This window comes from Mustelus asterias, chromosome 21 (genome assembly GCF_964213995.1).
Source record: "Mustelus asterias chromosome 21, sMusAst1.hap1.1, whole genome shotgun sequence".
In the NCBI taxonomy this organism is placed as follows: Eukaryota; Metazoa; Chordata; class Chondrichthyes; order Carcharhiniformes; family Triakidae; genus Mustelus; species Mustelus asterias.
This window is the reverse complement of record NC_135821.1, coordinates 78,191,250-78,208,955: the sequence shown is the minus strand read 5'-3', so window position 1 is coordinate 78,208,955 and position 17,706 is coordinate 78,191,250. Positions and strand designations below refer to the sequence as shown.

General features: G+C 42.2%; 1 protein-coding gene across 1 annotated transcript in view; it reads right to left on the bottom strand.

The window, feature by feature from the left end:
- Window positions 1–237: 237 nt before the first annotated feature.
- Window positions 238–17,706, bottom strand: part of LOC144509439 (digestive cysteine proteinase 2) — a 33,317-nt gene continuing 15,848 nt past the window's right edge. Inside the window, exons 6-11 of the mRNA XM_078238332.1 lie at window positions 15,461–15,659; window positions 13,526–13,719; window positions 8,515–8,606; window positions 7,242–7,403; window positions 3,138–3,327; window positions 238–818 (exon numbers count right to left, since the gene is read on the bottom strand). Coding sequence (XP_078094458.1) covers window positions 631–818; window positions 3,138–3,327; window positions 7,242–7,403; window positions 8,515–8,606; window positions 13,526–13,719; window positions 15,461–15,659 — 1,025 coding nt within the window. The 3' untranslated portion in view covers window positions 238–630. The remainder of the gene's footprint in view (window positions 819–3,137; window positions 3,328–7,241; window positions 7,404–8,514; window positions 8,607–13,525; window positions 13,720–15,460; window positions 15,660–17,706) is intronic.

Below are 17,706 nucleotides of genomic sequence, written 5' to 3'. Positions count from 1 at the left end.
GCGTCTCATCTACCTCATGTGGGAATGAGTTCAACATACTCACCGCCCTCTGGGTAAAGACATTCTGAATTTCTTATTAGATTTATTCATAACTATCTTGAATCTTCATGATGTAGGAAAATTAATGAATTGCATTTTTGTTACAAATTAATATTGGGTATTTTTAAAATAATAACAAGTGTTAATTTTTCACACAAAACCACATTCATAAATGAAAGAAAGGACTTCACCTCTGAGGAAGAATTTTGCAATGATTTATTCGAGCAAAAAATATTACACCATAAAGCAAAAGAGATTTTGTGTCTGCATCATCAGACTGCTTTTTGTAAATGTCAGGCATGTTTCTTCTTCATCATCATGTACGGGGATACATCCACTGAAGAAGGAAACAAACTCTGCAACTACAAGTACGCTGGTGTTCAAAAGTTCACCAGTTTGGGAAAACAGCGATATAAAGGAAAAGTTCAGCTTTATTCATTTTTGTGGACAATCCCTATTGCTTTGTATTCAGTTATTAATGATCATGGTGGAAAAGATTGTTGCAATAATCTGTGCAAAAAATAAACTCTGACCGAATGATTTTTAAGTGAGCAATTCAATATACAGATATTTGTAAATCTATCTGTGCAGTTACTCCAGGGTAACATAAGTTGCATCTGAAGAAACTCCACAATTGTTGTCTCTCATGGACATCAATATGTATCCAGCGTTGCCCCAGTATGTTGACCAAGAGTTTTTAATGAGCCAGTATGGTTCGCCAGCAAGTATTCCATAACCCACAGCAAGCACAGCATGATCCAACTTTTCCACCTTATTTCCTAAAACAATAACACCATAACATTAAAAGACTTCCATAGATTCCCGTCTCATTTATTTTACATAAAGTTTGTCTATGTATCAAAACTGTTTATTTATTTCATAGTTTTATTGCATAATTTCAGAATACCAAAAAAAAAGTCACAGCCTTTTAACCCTCTCCTTTGATGTCATCTATGCAGATAGATTGTAGAAAACTGCCCTGTTTACACATGGGAATGTGCAGTATTTAGTCTGGGCTTGTCCTTTTTTTGAGTGGTGGAATGGGGATCGAGTGGAAGAATGGAGAAACAGAACAGCTGGTTCATTGATAGATTACTTCATTAAAATAGGAAAATCCAATCACGGTTTATACTTCACAGGATGCTGGGGATCGCTGGCGAGGTCTTTATTTAATGTCCATCCTGGGGAAGGTGGTGGTGAGCCACCTTCTTGACAAGCTGAGTAGCTTGCTAGGCCATTTCAGAGTCAACCACATTGCTGTAAGATCTGGAACCATCTGCAGACCAGATCAGGTAAGGATGGCAGATTTCCTTCCCTGAAGAACCAAGTGGTTTTTACATCAATCCTGAACTTTCAGGGTCACAATTAATGTAAATAGCTTTCTATTCCAGATGTATTTAATCTATAGAATATATATTCCTGAGCTTCCACAAGGGGATTTGAACTCATGTCTCTGGATCATTTGTCAAGGCCTCGAGATTATTAGTCTAGTAACATAAGCATTATGCTAACATTATTTAAGATTTGGTTCCAAAGAATTACTTGTGTACTTAAGAAGCAATATAGCATTCCACTCCTTATATTTGAATACATATTTTACCATATTTCTGAGTCATTGTTTCAAATAGTTTCCCCACAGATATTGTCATTTTTGAAGACCTGAGTGGTATCAGAATTAATATTTACTGGGATGAAACATTTAAGTTATGAAGAGTGGTTGCATAGGCTTTGGTTGTTTTCGTTGGAGCAGAGAAGACTGAGGGGGCGACCTGATCGAGGTGTACAAGATTATGAGAGACATGGACAGAGTGGATAAGGAGCAGCTGTTTCTCTACTTCCTCAGAAAACTAAGGAAATTTGGTACGTCCACTGCGACTCTCACCAATTTTTACAGATGCATCATAGAAAGCATTCTTTCTGGTTCTAGGCTTGGTATGGCTCCTGCTCTGCCCAAGACCGCAAGAAACTACAAAGGGTCGTGACCGAAGCCCAGTGCATCACTTAAACCAGCCTCCCACCTATTCACACAGCCTACACTTCCCACTGCCTCGGAAAAGCAGTCAGCATAATTAAGGACCGCATGCACCCCGGACATTCATTCTTCTACCTTCTTCCATTGGAAAAAAGATACAGAAGTCTGAGGTCACGTACCGACCGACTCAAGAACAGCTTCTTCCCTGCTGCTGTTAGACTTTGATTGGACTTACCTTGCATTAAGTTGATCTTTCTCTACACCCTAGCTATGACTGTAACACTACATTTTGCACTCTCATTTCCTTCTCTATGAACAGTATGCTTTGTCTGTATAGTGTGCAAGAAACAATACTTTTCACTGTATACTAATAGATGTGGCAATAATCAATCAAATCAAAATCAAAATCTTTCAGTTGAAGGGTCAATCACGAGGAGATGTAGGTTCAAGGTGAGGGGCAGGAGGTTTAGGGGGGATGTGAGGAAAAGCGTTTTTACCCAGAGGGTGGTGATGGTCTGGGATGCGCTGCCTTGGAGGGTAGTAGAGGCGGGTTGCCTCACATCCTTTAAAAAATATCTGGATGAGCACTTGGCACGTCAGGGCTATGGGCCAAGTGCTGGCAGGTGGGATTAGGTGGGAGTTCAGGTGTTTCTAATGTGTCATTGCAGACTTGATGGGCCAAAGGGCCTCTTCTGCGCTGTACTATTCCATGATTCTATGATGATTCTAACTCCTACGATTACTATAAATACAGCAGTAACATTCTCCATAGCAATAGTTAACAATATTCCAATGCTGTTACATTTATTGGAATTTTAGGGGAGACGTGGCAGGGAAAGTTTTTCACATAGAGGGCAGTGGGTGCCTGGAACGCACTGCCAATGGGGGTGGTGAAACAGGCACATTAGCAACGTTCAAGGCGTAACTAGATAGACACATGTACGGGAGATAAACAGAGGAATAGAAATCGTGTATGGGCATTAAGGAGTGGGTCTAAATAAGGATCAGGAATCAAGGCAAGCTTGTGGGCTGAAGGGCCTGTCCCTGTGCTGTATTGTTCTTTATTACAAACAAAAATGTGTTCTATATCCTTTCTCCAGTACATTATGGAAGTTAGAATACCTACCACACTTTGGTTCATAATAAATCCCGCTGCTGTAAAACCTAAAGGACTTGTGCGAAGCATCGATCCCAACAGCCACTGGCCCATTTTTAAAGATGGCCATTTTCAAAGCATCGCTGTCTCCTGAAGGAACAGTGGTGTAGCTCTTCAACTTGGCTCTGAGTGTAGATTGATTATAGTGGCAGAATCCATCCTAAAAATAAACACCATCTCAAAGTATGAAAGTGAACTGAAAAAAACTGTGAAGTTCTAAAATCACCATTAAAAACAACCCTCGAGGCCTTAGATATCCTATTTCACATTGAGAACAAGTCCTTATCAAGTTAATATTACTAAAGTAAAATTGCATACCTTCAGTGTGATTTTCTCAAATCTCCAAGTGTAATATATACTTGCTGCCCTGTCTTTCAGAAGCTGTGTCTGTATGAATGTTCCAATTCTTTGGTCTGCACTGATCATATGGAATTGCCAGTCACAGTTAATAGGTGCCAATCAACAATGGCAAACTAGGCAATCGCTTGGTTGGATTTCAGCCTGTTACTTACTCGTTATAAAAAGCCAATGGATGATATTTGATGAAGCCAAGCAACGTGTCTCCCTACAGACAATATAGTAGCTTTTTAATGGTTGCAAATACAATGGGTCCAACCCCGTTAATGTGAGAAAACTCAAAGACTGACAAATTCGCCTGAACGTCTTGTGAGCATTTCATCAGCACAAAAGATACAATACACAATGAATAATGAGGCAATTAAGGGATGATGAAGGATCAGCCCACCCTTCAGGCTCAGATTTAGCAAGGGTAGAAATGTCTCTTTGCACAAAATGCTGACAAGTTGACAACTAATTGTGTCTCTCCCTCTCTTCCCCTCCAACCCATCTGCAAGGTCTGATTTGCCATTCCTTACTCATCCTTTTTAACAGGTAGCCTGAGAGTAGAGCCAGCTGATGAAACAAATAAATAATTAAATTATATGATTGAGCGCTCCAATTTCCGAAATCCAGTGGCAAATAACAGTGACAGCCGTTTGTGAAACAAAACCCATTCAACTGAGTTAGGCTAGACTGAAAATCAATAATACTTTCTTCTCAAATCCTTTGTGTACAGATAAATTACATCAAAGTTACACAAGAGTTGGATAGGCGAGTTGCAAACACTGATCATAGAATCCCTACGGTGCAGAAGGAGGCCATTCGGCCCATCGAGCCTGCACCGACAACAATCCACCCTGGCCCTATCCCAGTAACCCCACATATTTACCCTGCTAATCCCTCTAAGTTAAGCATCCCGGGATACTAAGAGGCAATTTAGCACGGCCAATCCACCTAACCCGCACATCTTTGGACTGTGGGAGGAAACCGGAGCACCCGGAGGAAACCCACGCAGACAAGGGGAGAATGTGCAAACTCCACACAGGCAGTGACCCGAGCTGGGAATTGAACCCAGGTCCTTGGAGCTGTGAGGCAGCAGTGCTAACCACTGTGCCACCCAGTGTAAGAATTTATAGAACTGATGCCAAATAGTACAAGCTCTCCCAGATACAGATTTAAATACTAAAGAACAAATTAGCGAACAGTAACCAGTTTTAGACAAGGAAGTTTGTGCAAAATCAACATCCTTGATTTCTTTGAGAAAATTGCAACTCATGCCATTCCTCTTACACAAAGTCATGTGCCGAAATTCTACCGCTCCGCCCATCATGGAATCTGAGAAGGCAAGGGGTGGACAATGGAAATGTCCGTTGACCTCGAGCAGGAATTTCTGATCTCACTCCAGCAAAGACGTAAAATCCTGCCCATGATCTCGGGAATGCACTGCCTGTATGGGTGGGGCAAGCAGGTTCAACAGCAACTTTCAAAAGGTAATTGGAAAAATTACTTGAAAAGGAAATAAAATTGCAGGGTGAGCTACATGAATAGATCAAAGGTGAGAGACTAATTGGATAATGAGGTTACTATTAAATTAAAAACTGTTGGGCTTCAGGCCAAAACCATGTTTATAAAGACACAAAACTGGTACACATCAGAGGTGTACCATCATTATGGTCAAACTGAATCTGGAGTTTAACTCACTGAGAAACAAGGAAAACTTTCAAACACTGAAATACAGACACACAAATAGAAGTAGGAACAGGGGTAGGCCATTCGGCCCCTTAAGCCTTCTCTGCCATTTGATAAGATTGTGGCTGCCTTAACTCCACTTTCCTCTCTGCGCCCTATATTCTTGGACTCCCTTGTCGATCAAGAATCTGCTTAGCTCTGCCTTAAAAATATGCAATGACCCAGCCTCCACTGCTCTCTGGGGAAGAGAATTCCACAGACCAGTGGCTCCTAATCTCTGACCATCATCATCCTGGTACCAAAGAAAAACCAGGCAGTGTGCCTTAATGACTATCGTCTGGTCGCTCTGACATCCATCATTATGAAGTGCTTTGAAAGGTTAGTCAGGGCACAAATCAATTCGAGCCTCCCAGACTGCCTAGATCCACTACAGTTCTACTGTTGCAACAGGTCCACAGCAGACACCATCTCCCTGGCCCTACGCTCAACCCTGGAACATCTACATAACAAAGACCCCTATGTTCGACTCTTATTTATTGACTACAGCTCAGTCTTCAACACCATTATTCCTACGAAACTCATCTCCAAACTCCTTGGCCTGGGACTCGGCTCCTCCCTCTGCGACTGGATCCTGAACTTCCTAACTCACAGACCATAACCAGTAAGGATAGGCAACAATGCCTCCTCCACGATCATCCTCAACACCGGTGCCTCACAAGGCTGTGTCCTCAGTCCCTCACTCTACTTCTTATACACCCATGACTGTGTGGCCAAATTCCCCTCCAACTCAATTTTCAAGTTTGCTGATGACACCACCATTGTGGGTCGGATCTCAAACAATGACAAGATGAGTACCGGAATGAGAGAGAGAATCTGGTGCGATGACAATAATCTCTCCCTCAATGTCAACAAAATGAAAGAGATAGTCATCGACTTCCAGAGAACATGCCCCTGTCTACATCAATGGCAACGTAGTAGAAATGGTCGAGAGCTTCAAGTTTTTAAGTTGTCCAAATCACGAACAACCTGTCCTGGTCCCTCCATGCTGACACTATGGTTAAGAAAGCCCACAAATGCCTCTAATTTCTCAGAAGACTAAGGAAATTTGGCATGTCCGCTACGACTCTACCAACCTTTACAGATGCACCATAGAAAGCATTCATAGGAAGCATTCCCAGGATTTTTATTTGGTTCAATATGATCCAAACTCCATGGATTTTCACCATGAATAGCTGCAAAGCTGATTGCCAATATAAAGGATTACGAGTGAAGACTGAAGACAAAGTGTGGAAAGGAGCCATCAGAGAAAGCATTTTATAGAAAAGTAAAATACCACAGGTGCTCTTAATCTGAAAGCTGGAAATACTCAGCAGGTCAGGCATCATCTATGGCACGCAATGCAGATTTTATCATGTTTGATGGACAGCTGTATAAGTAATTGGATATAAAAGAGGATAGAGAGATATGGTTGGTTAAGAAGGAAGTAACCAAAGTCGCTGTTGTTGGTGTTTGAGATCATAACAAGAGCGAGGCCACAGAAGATGGTGTGGTCCGGGTCCCTGAATGAGGCAGAGATGTTTTATGCTCGATCAGGCTTAAGGAGGGCGTGAGAGTGGTGAATTCGCAGGAAGAGGGTATGGGTGAAGTTGAGATGATGATTAAAATCTCCAAGAATGAGGGAGGAAAGGAAGAAGATATTGTGTTGAGAAACTCAAGAGGGAATTTGGGGAGTGGAGGTGGTGAAACCATAACGATTTTAAAAGGGAACAGCATGAGATGTTCAAAGGAGAATCTGGTACAGGATGAGAAGGGACAATCTGGTAATAAGGGTTTTACCCCTACTGTGGCATTTTGGGTAAAGTGTAGCCAGGTGTTCAGCAAAACATCTTATTTGGGGAGCATCAAGAGGGTCATTTCCATTGGTCATGATGCTTGGAAAATGGTATAATTGAAGAAACTGACTCTCACTTCCCTGGTCAAATACATTTCTCAGAGCTTTTCAGCTGACCAATGCCCAGATTAACTACATGAAATCTCACCACTGACCTGTCCCATGTAAGGTCCATATGATTCTGCATCAGCAATTCCACCGTGTTTCAAGATCCATTCAAATGTCTTCCACTCAATTCCTCCATTGCATGCATGGTTTCCGAAACCCCAGGTACAATCCATCAACATCTGCTGTGAAAGGGGAATTAAACTTCCTGTCTGTAACGTAAAAGAGATGACAGCTCAAACTTGGGTTTTTCAGCAACAGGGTTGGAGTTCTTCATTCAAATAGTTGCTGCTAGGAAACATTGAATTAAGTATCCTTTTTTAATATCTGCGTTAGACTGTTTAGGAAAACAGCAGAAATGCCAGCACTGGTACTAAATTAGCCAATTCTCAACAGAATGAAGGTTAATTTTCATATAGTATTTATTCATTTACCTCTCTTGTCTCAACATCAAAAGAATAAATTGAGAAACCCGGATTTGATTAAAGTTAAAATAAAAAACAAATCAGTTGTTCAAATGTGAGGTGAAGTCAAGCAGCTCAAAGCTTTTTTGAAGTTTTGTCTTCCAGAATTTTGATGGTCTGGCAGCTTTTGTTGAGAGTTTTTCCAGCTCCTCCTGCTGGCGGGATTTTCCGGTCCCGCGGGTGGGACTTTTCCGGTCCCGCGGGTGGGACTTTTCCGGTCCCGCGGGTGGGACTTTTCCGGTCCCGCGGGTGGGACTTTTCCGGTCCCGCGGGTGGGACTTTTCCGGTCCCGCGGGTGGGACTTTTCCGGTCCCGCGGGTGGGATTTTTAAGCTCCTCCCACTGGTGGCATTTTACAGCCCCTTTCACCGGTAGGATTTTTCAGCTCCTCCTGCTGACAGGATTTTCCAGTCCCACTGGTGGGATTTTCCAGCTCCTCCTGCTGGCAGGATTTTCAGGTCCCGCTGGTGGGATTTTTCAGTCCCACCGAAGTCAAAGTTAATTTTTTAAAAGCCTATTCTAAGTATGTTTTGCTTCTTTATTTTTCACTGTCCTGCCCTGATGGCTGGGGGATGGGGGGCAGACACACAGCCAATTCACACCTAAAAACAGAAGGTCATTTGAATTGCCCGGGATCAGATATTCACACTTCCTTTAATGTGCACCATTCAGAGGCCCTTCAGCTGCCAATCTGTGTTTCCCTTCCTGACTTCTCTCAGATCAAGGTTTCTACCCGGGTTGTCATTGCTTTTCTCCACTGAATGTCAATAATGTTCAATACTACTGTGCCACTATAAAATTCATTCCATTACATATCCAACAAGCTCCATTGCTGTTCATTTCCTAAGCACACGATTCACCTTGAGATAGAGCGCTCCTTCCAAAACACCAGTTGCAGCAAAACTCCAGCAGGATCCACAGATAGCTTGGTCTTTGACAGGGGTCACTGCTCCTGAGAGAGACAAATGGTTCAAAATTAGGATTGGTCATGAAGATGTGCTGATGTCAAATAAATGATCACTTGTAATTCACCAGGTGGCCAGAAGAGGTATTGCAGCCTAGACCAGAGCCTCAGTCCTGAGACCGCACTGGGGTCCTGGGGCAGTAGGATAGGGAATGAGTTGGGGGGTAGGTTGGTGGGTTGGGAGGAGGGGGTAGCAAGGAAGGTGGGGGTGGGGGGGAGGGAGGCTGGAGCTCCCAGATCACTGAGGGGAGGGCACCTCAAATCACAGGGGCCCTTCAGATTGATTAGATTCAATAAGTGGATACTTAAAAGCCTTAATAAGGGCATGGATGGGCTTCCCATCCAGGACACTGTCTGCCCGATTGTGAGAATGGGGCAAGGTGGGTTCCTGCAGGAAATCGTGTCCATGCAATTTTATGCCCCCTCAGGAGCTGCCTGAAGGCGGTTGGGGTGGGGGGGGGGGGGGGGGGGCAGGACATTAAATTCTGGCCCAAGTGTGTGAAAGTCAAAGCATATTTTTATTATTTTACTCAGATTGGTTTAATTATATTAAAGCGAATTGCTTTAATCTCAAGAAAACCTGTTTGCTTGGTTCTTTTATGATCACTGTGTATAAACGGTTAAATGCTCACTGAATTGGCAAATGTATCCTTTCAAAGCCTGTTACAGGAAAACAAGGACAAGGGAAATGAGGAGAGACATTCAATCTTCTCACTGAATCCAGCTACGTTTGTTCTTCAAATAATATAGGTCATCTTCAATGGACAAAAAGGCCAAGAGATTTGGCTCCGTAACGCTGGTAGTTTCAGGGCTATGGGTGCTACTGTGAGAGGAAAATGGCATCCACACCTCTCCCACCCACTTCTGGTGTGACTCACACATGTCACGGCATTATGTATCATAGAATCCCTATAGGGCAGAAGGAGGCCATTCGGACCATCGAGTCTGCACCGACCACAATCCCACCCAGGTCCCATTCCCGTAACCCCACATATTTACCCTGCTAATCCCCTCACACTAGGGTTAATTTAGCATGGCCAATCAACCTAACCAAAATAAATTTATTGGTATTACAGCATTTAATAATGTGTGTTTCTCAGTAGCATGAACAATGGGCAGATTGTGACGCTGCGTCAAAAGCTGGTTTGATGACCTCTCCACTCTAAAACGTTCTCATAAACACAAACGTCAGCACGAAGGACCCTCCCACTTACCCCCACGCACCACCCCACATCTGTACTATTTAAATTCACTGCCCTTCAACTTGCAAGCTAGTCATTTATTAGCTTTTATTGGCGCTGAAGTTTCGGAAGGTTCTGGTATTTGCCAGAGTTCAGGAAAGTGGGTAAATGTTGCCGTGAGCCGCGATGGAAGTTGAGAAGGTGCTGATTGTGCTGAAATGTCCTTACAGTAACATTCTCAGACTGGAATATCGGTGCAGTGCTCGCAGGAGTGCAGCGTTGTCAGAGATTCTGATTTTTGAAGCAAACATGAAGCTAAGGCCTTGTCCACTTGCTATGATGGATGGAAAATCACTATGGGTGTACCTGTACCACATGGACTGCGGCAATCACAGATAATGGCTCATCACCACCTTCTCAAGGGCAATTGGGGATAGGCAGGAAATGCCAGCTTAGCGAGTGATGTCCATTTCCCATGAAAGGATGAAAGGATCCCAGATACATACTGAAAGAGGACGGTATCCCAGCCAATGTTCATCCCTCAAACAACATCCGCCTCATTGTTATTTCGGAAATATTGCTGTATACACATTGGTTGTTGCCTTTGTCAGTGTGACAGTGAACACAGTTCAAAATTATTGCAATGGGGGCAGATGGTTTTGGGCTGGCATGAGGATATTATTTTAGAAAGTCAATTATTTTTTCAGCGACTTATACGAGCCCACAGCACCACCAAAAGGTATTTATTGGTATTACAGCATTTAATAATGTTCACAAATTGCAACAGTTATAATATTGCAATTTTCAGTATTTATAAAAATGGGGAAGTTTTCAGTGAGGTATTAACGTTCAAATTCCAGTCAAATACACAACCAGATAACCTCCAATTAATGACAACAATCACATTGCTTTTCTACAGCAGGTCAGCTTATAGAGATTTGATTTTAAAATTGTATAATATAAAAACTGATTTTAACTCGAGAAGCTGGAAACATAATGGCCGAGATTTTCTGTCCACGCTCGCCCCAAGGTCGGAAAATTCTGCCCGAGGTCAGCGGACCTTTGCATGGTCCGTGTCCCGCCCGTTACAATTCCCGTGGCGGGCGGGACGGGAAAATTCCAGTCAGTAACTCAATATTACATTGGTGGAATTTGACTCCTTTTATAAAGTATGAAATAGAGAAACAAGGGCCAGCACTGGTGGCAGTGACATTAGCTGCCAGGTTCCCTCCCCAAGCCTCACTATCTCTTTGTGTTTCCTCCTTTAAGACACTCAAAGAACAAAGAAAATTACAGCACAGGAACAGGCCCATCGGCCCTCCAAGCCTGCACCGACCATGCTGCCCGACTGAACTAAAACCCCCAACCCTTCCGGGGACCATGTCTCTCTATTCCCATCCTATTCATGTACTTGTCAAGATGCCCCTTAAAAGTCACTACCGTGTCCGCTTCCACTACCTCCCCCGGCAGAGAGTTCCATGCACCCACTACTCTCTACGTAAAAAATCTGCCTCGTACATCTCCTTTAAAGTTTGCCCCCTTAAATCTATGCCCCCTAGTAATTGACTCTTCCACCCTGGGAAAAAGCTTCTGACTATCCACTCTGTCCATGCCTCTCATAATCTTGTAGACTTCTATCGGGTCTCCCCTCGCTCCAGTGAGAACAAACCAAGTTTCTCCAACCTCTCCTCATAGCTAATGCCCTCCATGCCAGGGGTGGGGGAGTTGCACTCCTTTAAACCTATCTCTGACCGGTGATTCAGAGTCACATTTTGACAGGCGATTGCTCCTATAAAATGCTTTGGGATATGTGACTTTATGTTAAAAGGTGCTATATAAACACAGGTTATTGCTAAGATTTTACCCAGGGGATAATGGGAAGTTGGGATCTTTTGTCTCAACGTCTACAAAATAGTTACTAAATGTAATTCTCCTGATTGCGTTTGATGGGTTTGTTGTGGGGGGGGGGGGGGGGGGAGCGGTGGAGGGGAGGGGGGTTGCAGTGGATGTCGATGGTGACGGGGAAGGTGGGGGCAGGAGGGGAGAGGAGAGGTTAACACACACTGAATAGTTTAAAATTGATCAGCTTGTGATGTTATACATTCCTCAACCAAATTAGTAGTTTTTCCCTCCCCTTGAACAGAACTACACAAGAACATAAGAAATAGGAGCAGGAGTAGGCCATCTAGCCCCTCGAGCCTGCCCCGCCATTCAACAAGATCATGGCTGATCTGAAGTGAATCAGTTCCACTTACCCGCCTGCTCCCCATATCCCTTAGCGATCAGAAATCTATCTACCCGTGATTTAAACATATTCAACAAGGTCGCCTCCACCACTTCAATGGGCAGAGAATTCCAGAGATTCACTACCCCTGAGAGAAGAAGTTCCCCCTCAACTCTGTTCTTAACAGGCCCCCACTTATTTTGAGGCTGTGCCCTCTAGTTCTGGTTTCCCTTCTAAGTGGAAAGAATCTCTCTATCTCTACCCTATCCAGCCCCTTCATTATCTTATATGTCTCTATAAGATCACCCCTCAGCCTTCTAAACTCCAACGAATACAGACCCAATCTATTCAATCTCTCCTCATAAGCTACACCCCTCATCTCCGGTATCAACCTGGTGAACCTTCTCTGCACTCCCTCCAAGGCCAATATATCCTTTTGCAAATAAGGGGACCAAAACTGCACACTATACTCCAGTTGCGGCCTCACCAGTGCCTTGTATAGTTGCAGCAAGACCTCCCTGCTTTTATATTCTATCCCCCTCGTGATAAAGGCCAACATTCCATTCGCCTTCTTGATCACCTGCTGCACCTGCAGACTGAGTTTTTGCGATTCGTGCACATTCGTGCTATTACCTCAGCCATTTCTTTCAGTACCCTGGGATGCATTCCATCTGGGCCCGGGGACTTGTCTACCTTCAGTCCCATTAGTCTACCAAGCACTACCTCTTTAGTAACAGTAATTGTATTAAGGATCTCACCTCCCATAAACTCTTGATCTCTAATATTCGGTAAACTATTTGTGTCTTCCACCGTGAAGACCGACACAAAGAACTTATTTAAAGTCTCAGCCATTTCCTCATTTCCCACTATTAAATCTCCCCTCTCATCTTCCAAGGGTCCAACATTCACTCTAGCCACTCTATTTCTTTTTATATATTTGTAAAAACTTTTACTATCATTTTTTATATTTTGAGCTAGTTTAGTTTCATAATCTATCTTTCCTTTCTTAATCGCTTTCTTAGTCATTCTTTGTTGTTTTTTAAAGCTTTCCCAATCCACTAATTCTCCACTATTTTTGGCCACTCTGTACGCATCTGTTTTTATTTTAATACTCTCCTTTATTTCCTTCATTATCCACGGCTGGTTATCCCTTTTCTTACAGTCCTTCTTTATCACTGGAATATACTTTTGCTGAGTACTTAAAAAATCTCCTTAAAAATCCTCCACTGTTCCTCAGCTGTCCTACCTACCAGTCTGCTCGCCCAGTCTACATTAGCCAATTCCACCCTCATCCTATCGTACTCCCCTCTGTTCAAGCAGAGGACACTGGTTTGGGACCCTACTTTCTCACCCTCCATCTGTATCAGAAATTCAACCATATTATGATCACTCAACCCAAGAGGATCCCCCACAAGAAGATCCTTAATTCTACCTGTCTCATTACACAGTACCAGATCTAAGATAACTCACTCTCTTATAGGTTCTGTAACATACATACATACCGTACAACCTCCAGTCCACATTAAGAGGGGCAACAACTAACACATAGCGCTCAGCAGGATAAGGCTGTCCATTACTCAGTGAGTTTCTCTTCAGTCTCCCTGTCATAATTGCTGTCTCATCCACAGTTCGGTCTGTCAGGTGGTTAACTTCCATTTTATAGGTTAGATTTGCCCGATTCCTTGACTGGATATACCTTCAAAACAAAGGAATGAAATTGTTACCTTATGGGATAGATGAATACACATTATCGCAATGAGTTGATTGAGGCAGGATGGAAAGTTATAGATGGATGTTAAACCACAGCTGACTTTATTTACAGGTGATGTTATTAATGATTTACCAGATCAAAGTGAGGATATCAATAATTCCATTGTATTTTTGTCCCTGTAATGAACTGGAATTAAATCAACAGTAACTACTAAAATTTCAACTATTTAAAAGATGCAATTTTCTATGCTCTGTTCTGCTTTGCACTTTGCAGGTTGAGAGGATGCATTTGCAATATCCATTTTGAAACATACCTGTGTGTTACGATGGATTATATCTTTATCTCTCAGGCTAGGTTGATGGGTGGAGCATCTTTCTCATTGTCTGACACTCTTAAATCTACGTGTCAGTTTACCTTTGAGAACTGGGTTTAAGCCCCATTTGGTCTTGAGCTGACATTTCAGTGTGGGGGAACAATGCCACTTTTCAAAAGAAATATTAAATCAAAGCTTCATTATCCTGCTGAGGTGCCTTTAAAAGATCCCGTAAGGAAGAACAGAATGTTCCCCTCCCCAATGGTTCTCTGACAACACTAAGAGACAAATTATCTGGCCATTCGTTCATTTATTCTTTATAAAACCTTGCTGTGCACAGCATTAATTCTATGTTTACCTCTAGAACAATTGTATCTGAACTTAAAAGTTATCAGTTGTAAAGTGCTGTAGGATATTAGGAAATGCAAGTCCTTTCTCCCACCTCCAAACTGTGTTGGATCTTTGTCAAAATATGAAAAAAGTCTTGTCTTTGTTCCCGGAAGGGTAGGGGGTTTTAGTTCAGTCGGGCAGCATGGTCAGTACAGGCCTGGAGGGCCAAAGGGCCTGTTCCTGTGCTGTAATTTTCTTTGTTCTTTGGTATAGGGATTTTCATGACTGCAGGACATCTCAGGGTGCTTTATGTAAATAATTTTTTATGAAGGATAGTCACTGTCTTAATGTAAAACAGTCAATTTACTGACAGCAAACTCTCACAAACAGCAATGTGATAACAATCAGAGCATCTTTCTCTGAGCAATAGAGATTGGCCGGGACACCAGGAATAACTCTCTACTGTTATAAATAATGCCTTGGGATCTTTTACATCCACAGAGCGGGTTTAATGTCCCATCTAAAGGTTGGCACCTTTGACAATCCCATCTTCCCTCATACTGAACCGAAATGTCAGCCTAAATTTTTGTGCTCAAGTGTTGACATGGGATTGGAACCCATAACAATTACTGCTCAGGAGAGAAGCAGGTTGTTGGATTAGTTTCCAATCTTACCTTATTAACTCTGTGGAATGCAATTTTTCTTCTTCAGAGCAGGTGCCCAAGACGGATACTATAATACAAATGCTCATGTATATGAATTTTTGGATACTATAATAATAATGTTTATGTATACATACACAATAATACTAATGTTTATATATGAATATACGGACGCTATATAATAATGCTCATGTGTATGTATATTCATATACAATAATACTAATGTTTATGTATATGAAGTGCCTCTCATGCTACATGTGTATTTAGAATTAGAAATGCAATCGAAGCAGAAAAGACCATCAATATAATCAAATTCAAGGAGGATTGAAGTAAATATTCCAGAGGAAGAAAGTCCTGGGGTTCATTGTACTTGGGGTCCAGCACCGCCATCGACAGTAATGGATGCTGCGATCAGCTTTACCTCACGTTGTGAATAAAAGTGACTTTTCTCAAATCATGCTCCTCCTCGTCATTCTCATAATCTCTCTTGAACTTCTCCTTGTAATGTTGAAACAACTGGTGAACCCGGTCTTCCTTATCTGTGGTAACTAAATCCTGAATGGGATTGGCCAGAATTCTGTGTTCTACTTCAGGATTACTGAAACCTTTACAAGGTAAACCTGTTATAAACAAATCAACAAGATCAATCAACATCACTTCAGGTTTCTAGCATTGCTTGAAATTTTTTTATTAGAATAAGCATGACAAATGCCACACTCTACATCAGAAAATCAAAGAATGTATAACTGCAGTCTCTTTGACAGCTGAGTGTTTTACCTTGGTCATGTCCAGTAAAGACATATCATATTTATAACTTTAAATGTGACTGTATTTAATGTAGAATTTTCTGGAACTGCCCTTTCTTCTCAAAATGGACCCCGAAGAAGCTGCTAAGATGGCTGCCAAGGAACAGATGACTTTTGCAACGGCTACAGGGACTCAGAATTATCTCAGATCTCCAGAAATGTCCAAATTTAATGACATTGGGTGTGGTGCCTCCCTTGAATGGACATACCAAGGTGAAAACCATTTGTGTAATTCACACTTTCTACTGTTTGCGAACATAACAAAGAAATCAAAATCTATGGACACCTAGCCATGTCTCTGAGCTCGAACCTTAACAAGGGAAGCTGTGGAGAAACCAGTTCAGCAATAGGTAGGTGTGGATGACTATCATCCATTCCCCCTTGTGTAGCAATTGCTTCTAACTTCAAATCATTCTGGTTGGACAATCGACCATGTGATCACATGCTATAAACCAATAACAGATAATTAATCTCATCTCCCTGAGAACCAGGAAGAAAGTAGTAAGTTTGACAACAACAACTGCAGAGTCAATAACAGCAGCAAAGGAAATAATACAGAGATTACAACATCTTCATGTCTCCAAGCCCATTTCTTTTCAAGTTCACCAGTACAGGAAACTCCCCTCCTCGAAATAAAATGACAAATAACTAACTCTGTGACTGGCTGCATATTCACCTCTTCAAGGGAATCTTGCAATGATTTCAATTCATGACTTTGGTTATTAACTCCACCTAACTGCACTTCAGGAGCAGAGGAGAAACCCTTTCATCACTGGTACTGCACCAAGAATCATTTGACTTACAAACTATTTCTTTGTTTATAACTTACAAAAGTGTACTATTCTCTTTAACTGTATTTTCCTTGTGTGTGTGACTGATGAATGAGTGACGTAGCATTAAATTTTCTGGGTGGGATGAATAAATAATCTTCGCTGGGTGGCACAGTTGTTAGCATTGCTGCCTCACAGCGCCAGGAACCAGGGTTCAAAGCCAGCCTTGGGTGACTGTCTGTGTGGAGTTTGCACCTTCTCCCGGGGCCAGGTGGATTTCCTTCGGGTGCCCCGGTTTCCTCCCACAGTCCAAAGATGTGTAGGTTAGGTGGATTGGCCATGATAAATTGCCCCTTAGTGTCCCAAGATGTGTAGGTTAAGGAGATTATCAGGGTAAATATGCGAGGTTACAGGGATAGGGGAGGGGGGTGGGAGGGAGGGCCTGGGAAAGCTACTCTGTCGGAGAGTCAGTGCAGACTGGATGGACCGAATGGCCTCCTTCTGCACTGTAGGGATTCTATGATTCTATAATAAAACCCATGAAAAGTTTCCTGCTGGTTATTCAGATTGATCCACACACTCAGCGGTTAAAACCACACTCCTCTTCCTTTTCAAAAACATACTGATTACCGCCAGGAAAGGAAGGGGACTGCAGTTTGTTCTCTCTCAGCCCTGTCCATGAATTCTTGTTCGGATTCACCGTGACATATAAAACACCCAAGAACATTTCCACTAAAATACCCCACAGAAATGTAATCTGTACCAAAAATAAAGTCTGCATCTCCCCAGTTCTATTCTATTTTCATTTACATAGCTACTGAAGTTGTAGAAATATTCAAGTGTCTAGTTTGTTCTTTTTAAGTATCTTGCACCTATAAATGTACATATTAAAATATATACCCCAGATTTAATTTCTGATCAACAATACCACTTTGAACCACAAGTTTACCTTAAAATCATGTTTCTTTTCGTTTTCCCAGCTTTAGAATGCCTTTACAAGGAATCATTAATCTTTTCCAAAGTTGAAGAGTGCAAGTTGCATTATCACTGACTTTTTAAAAAATGTTTCATGATAAGATAGCTACAGTGGA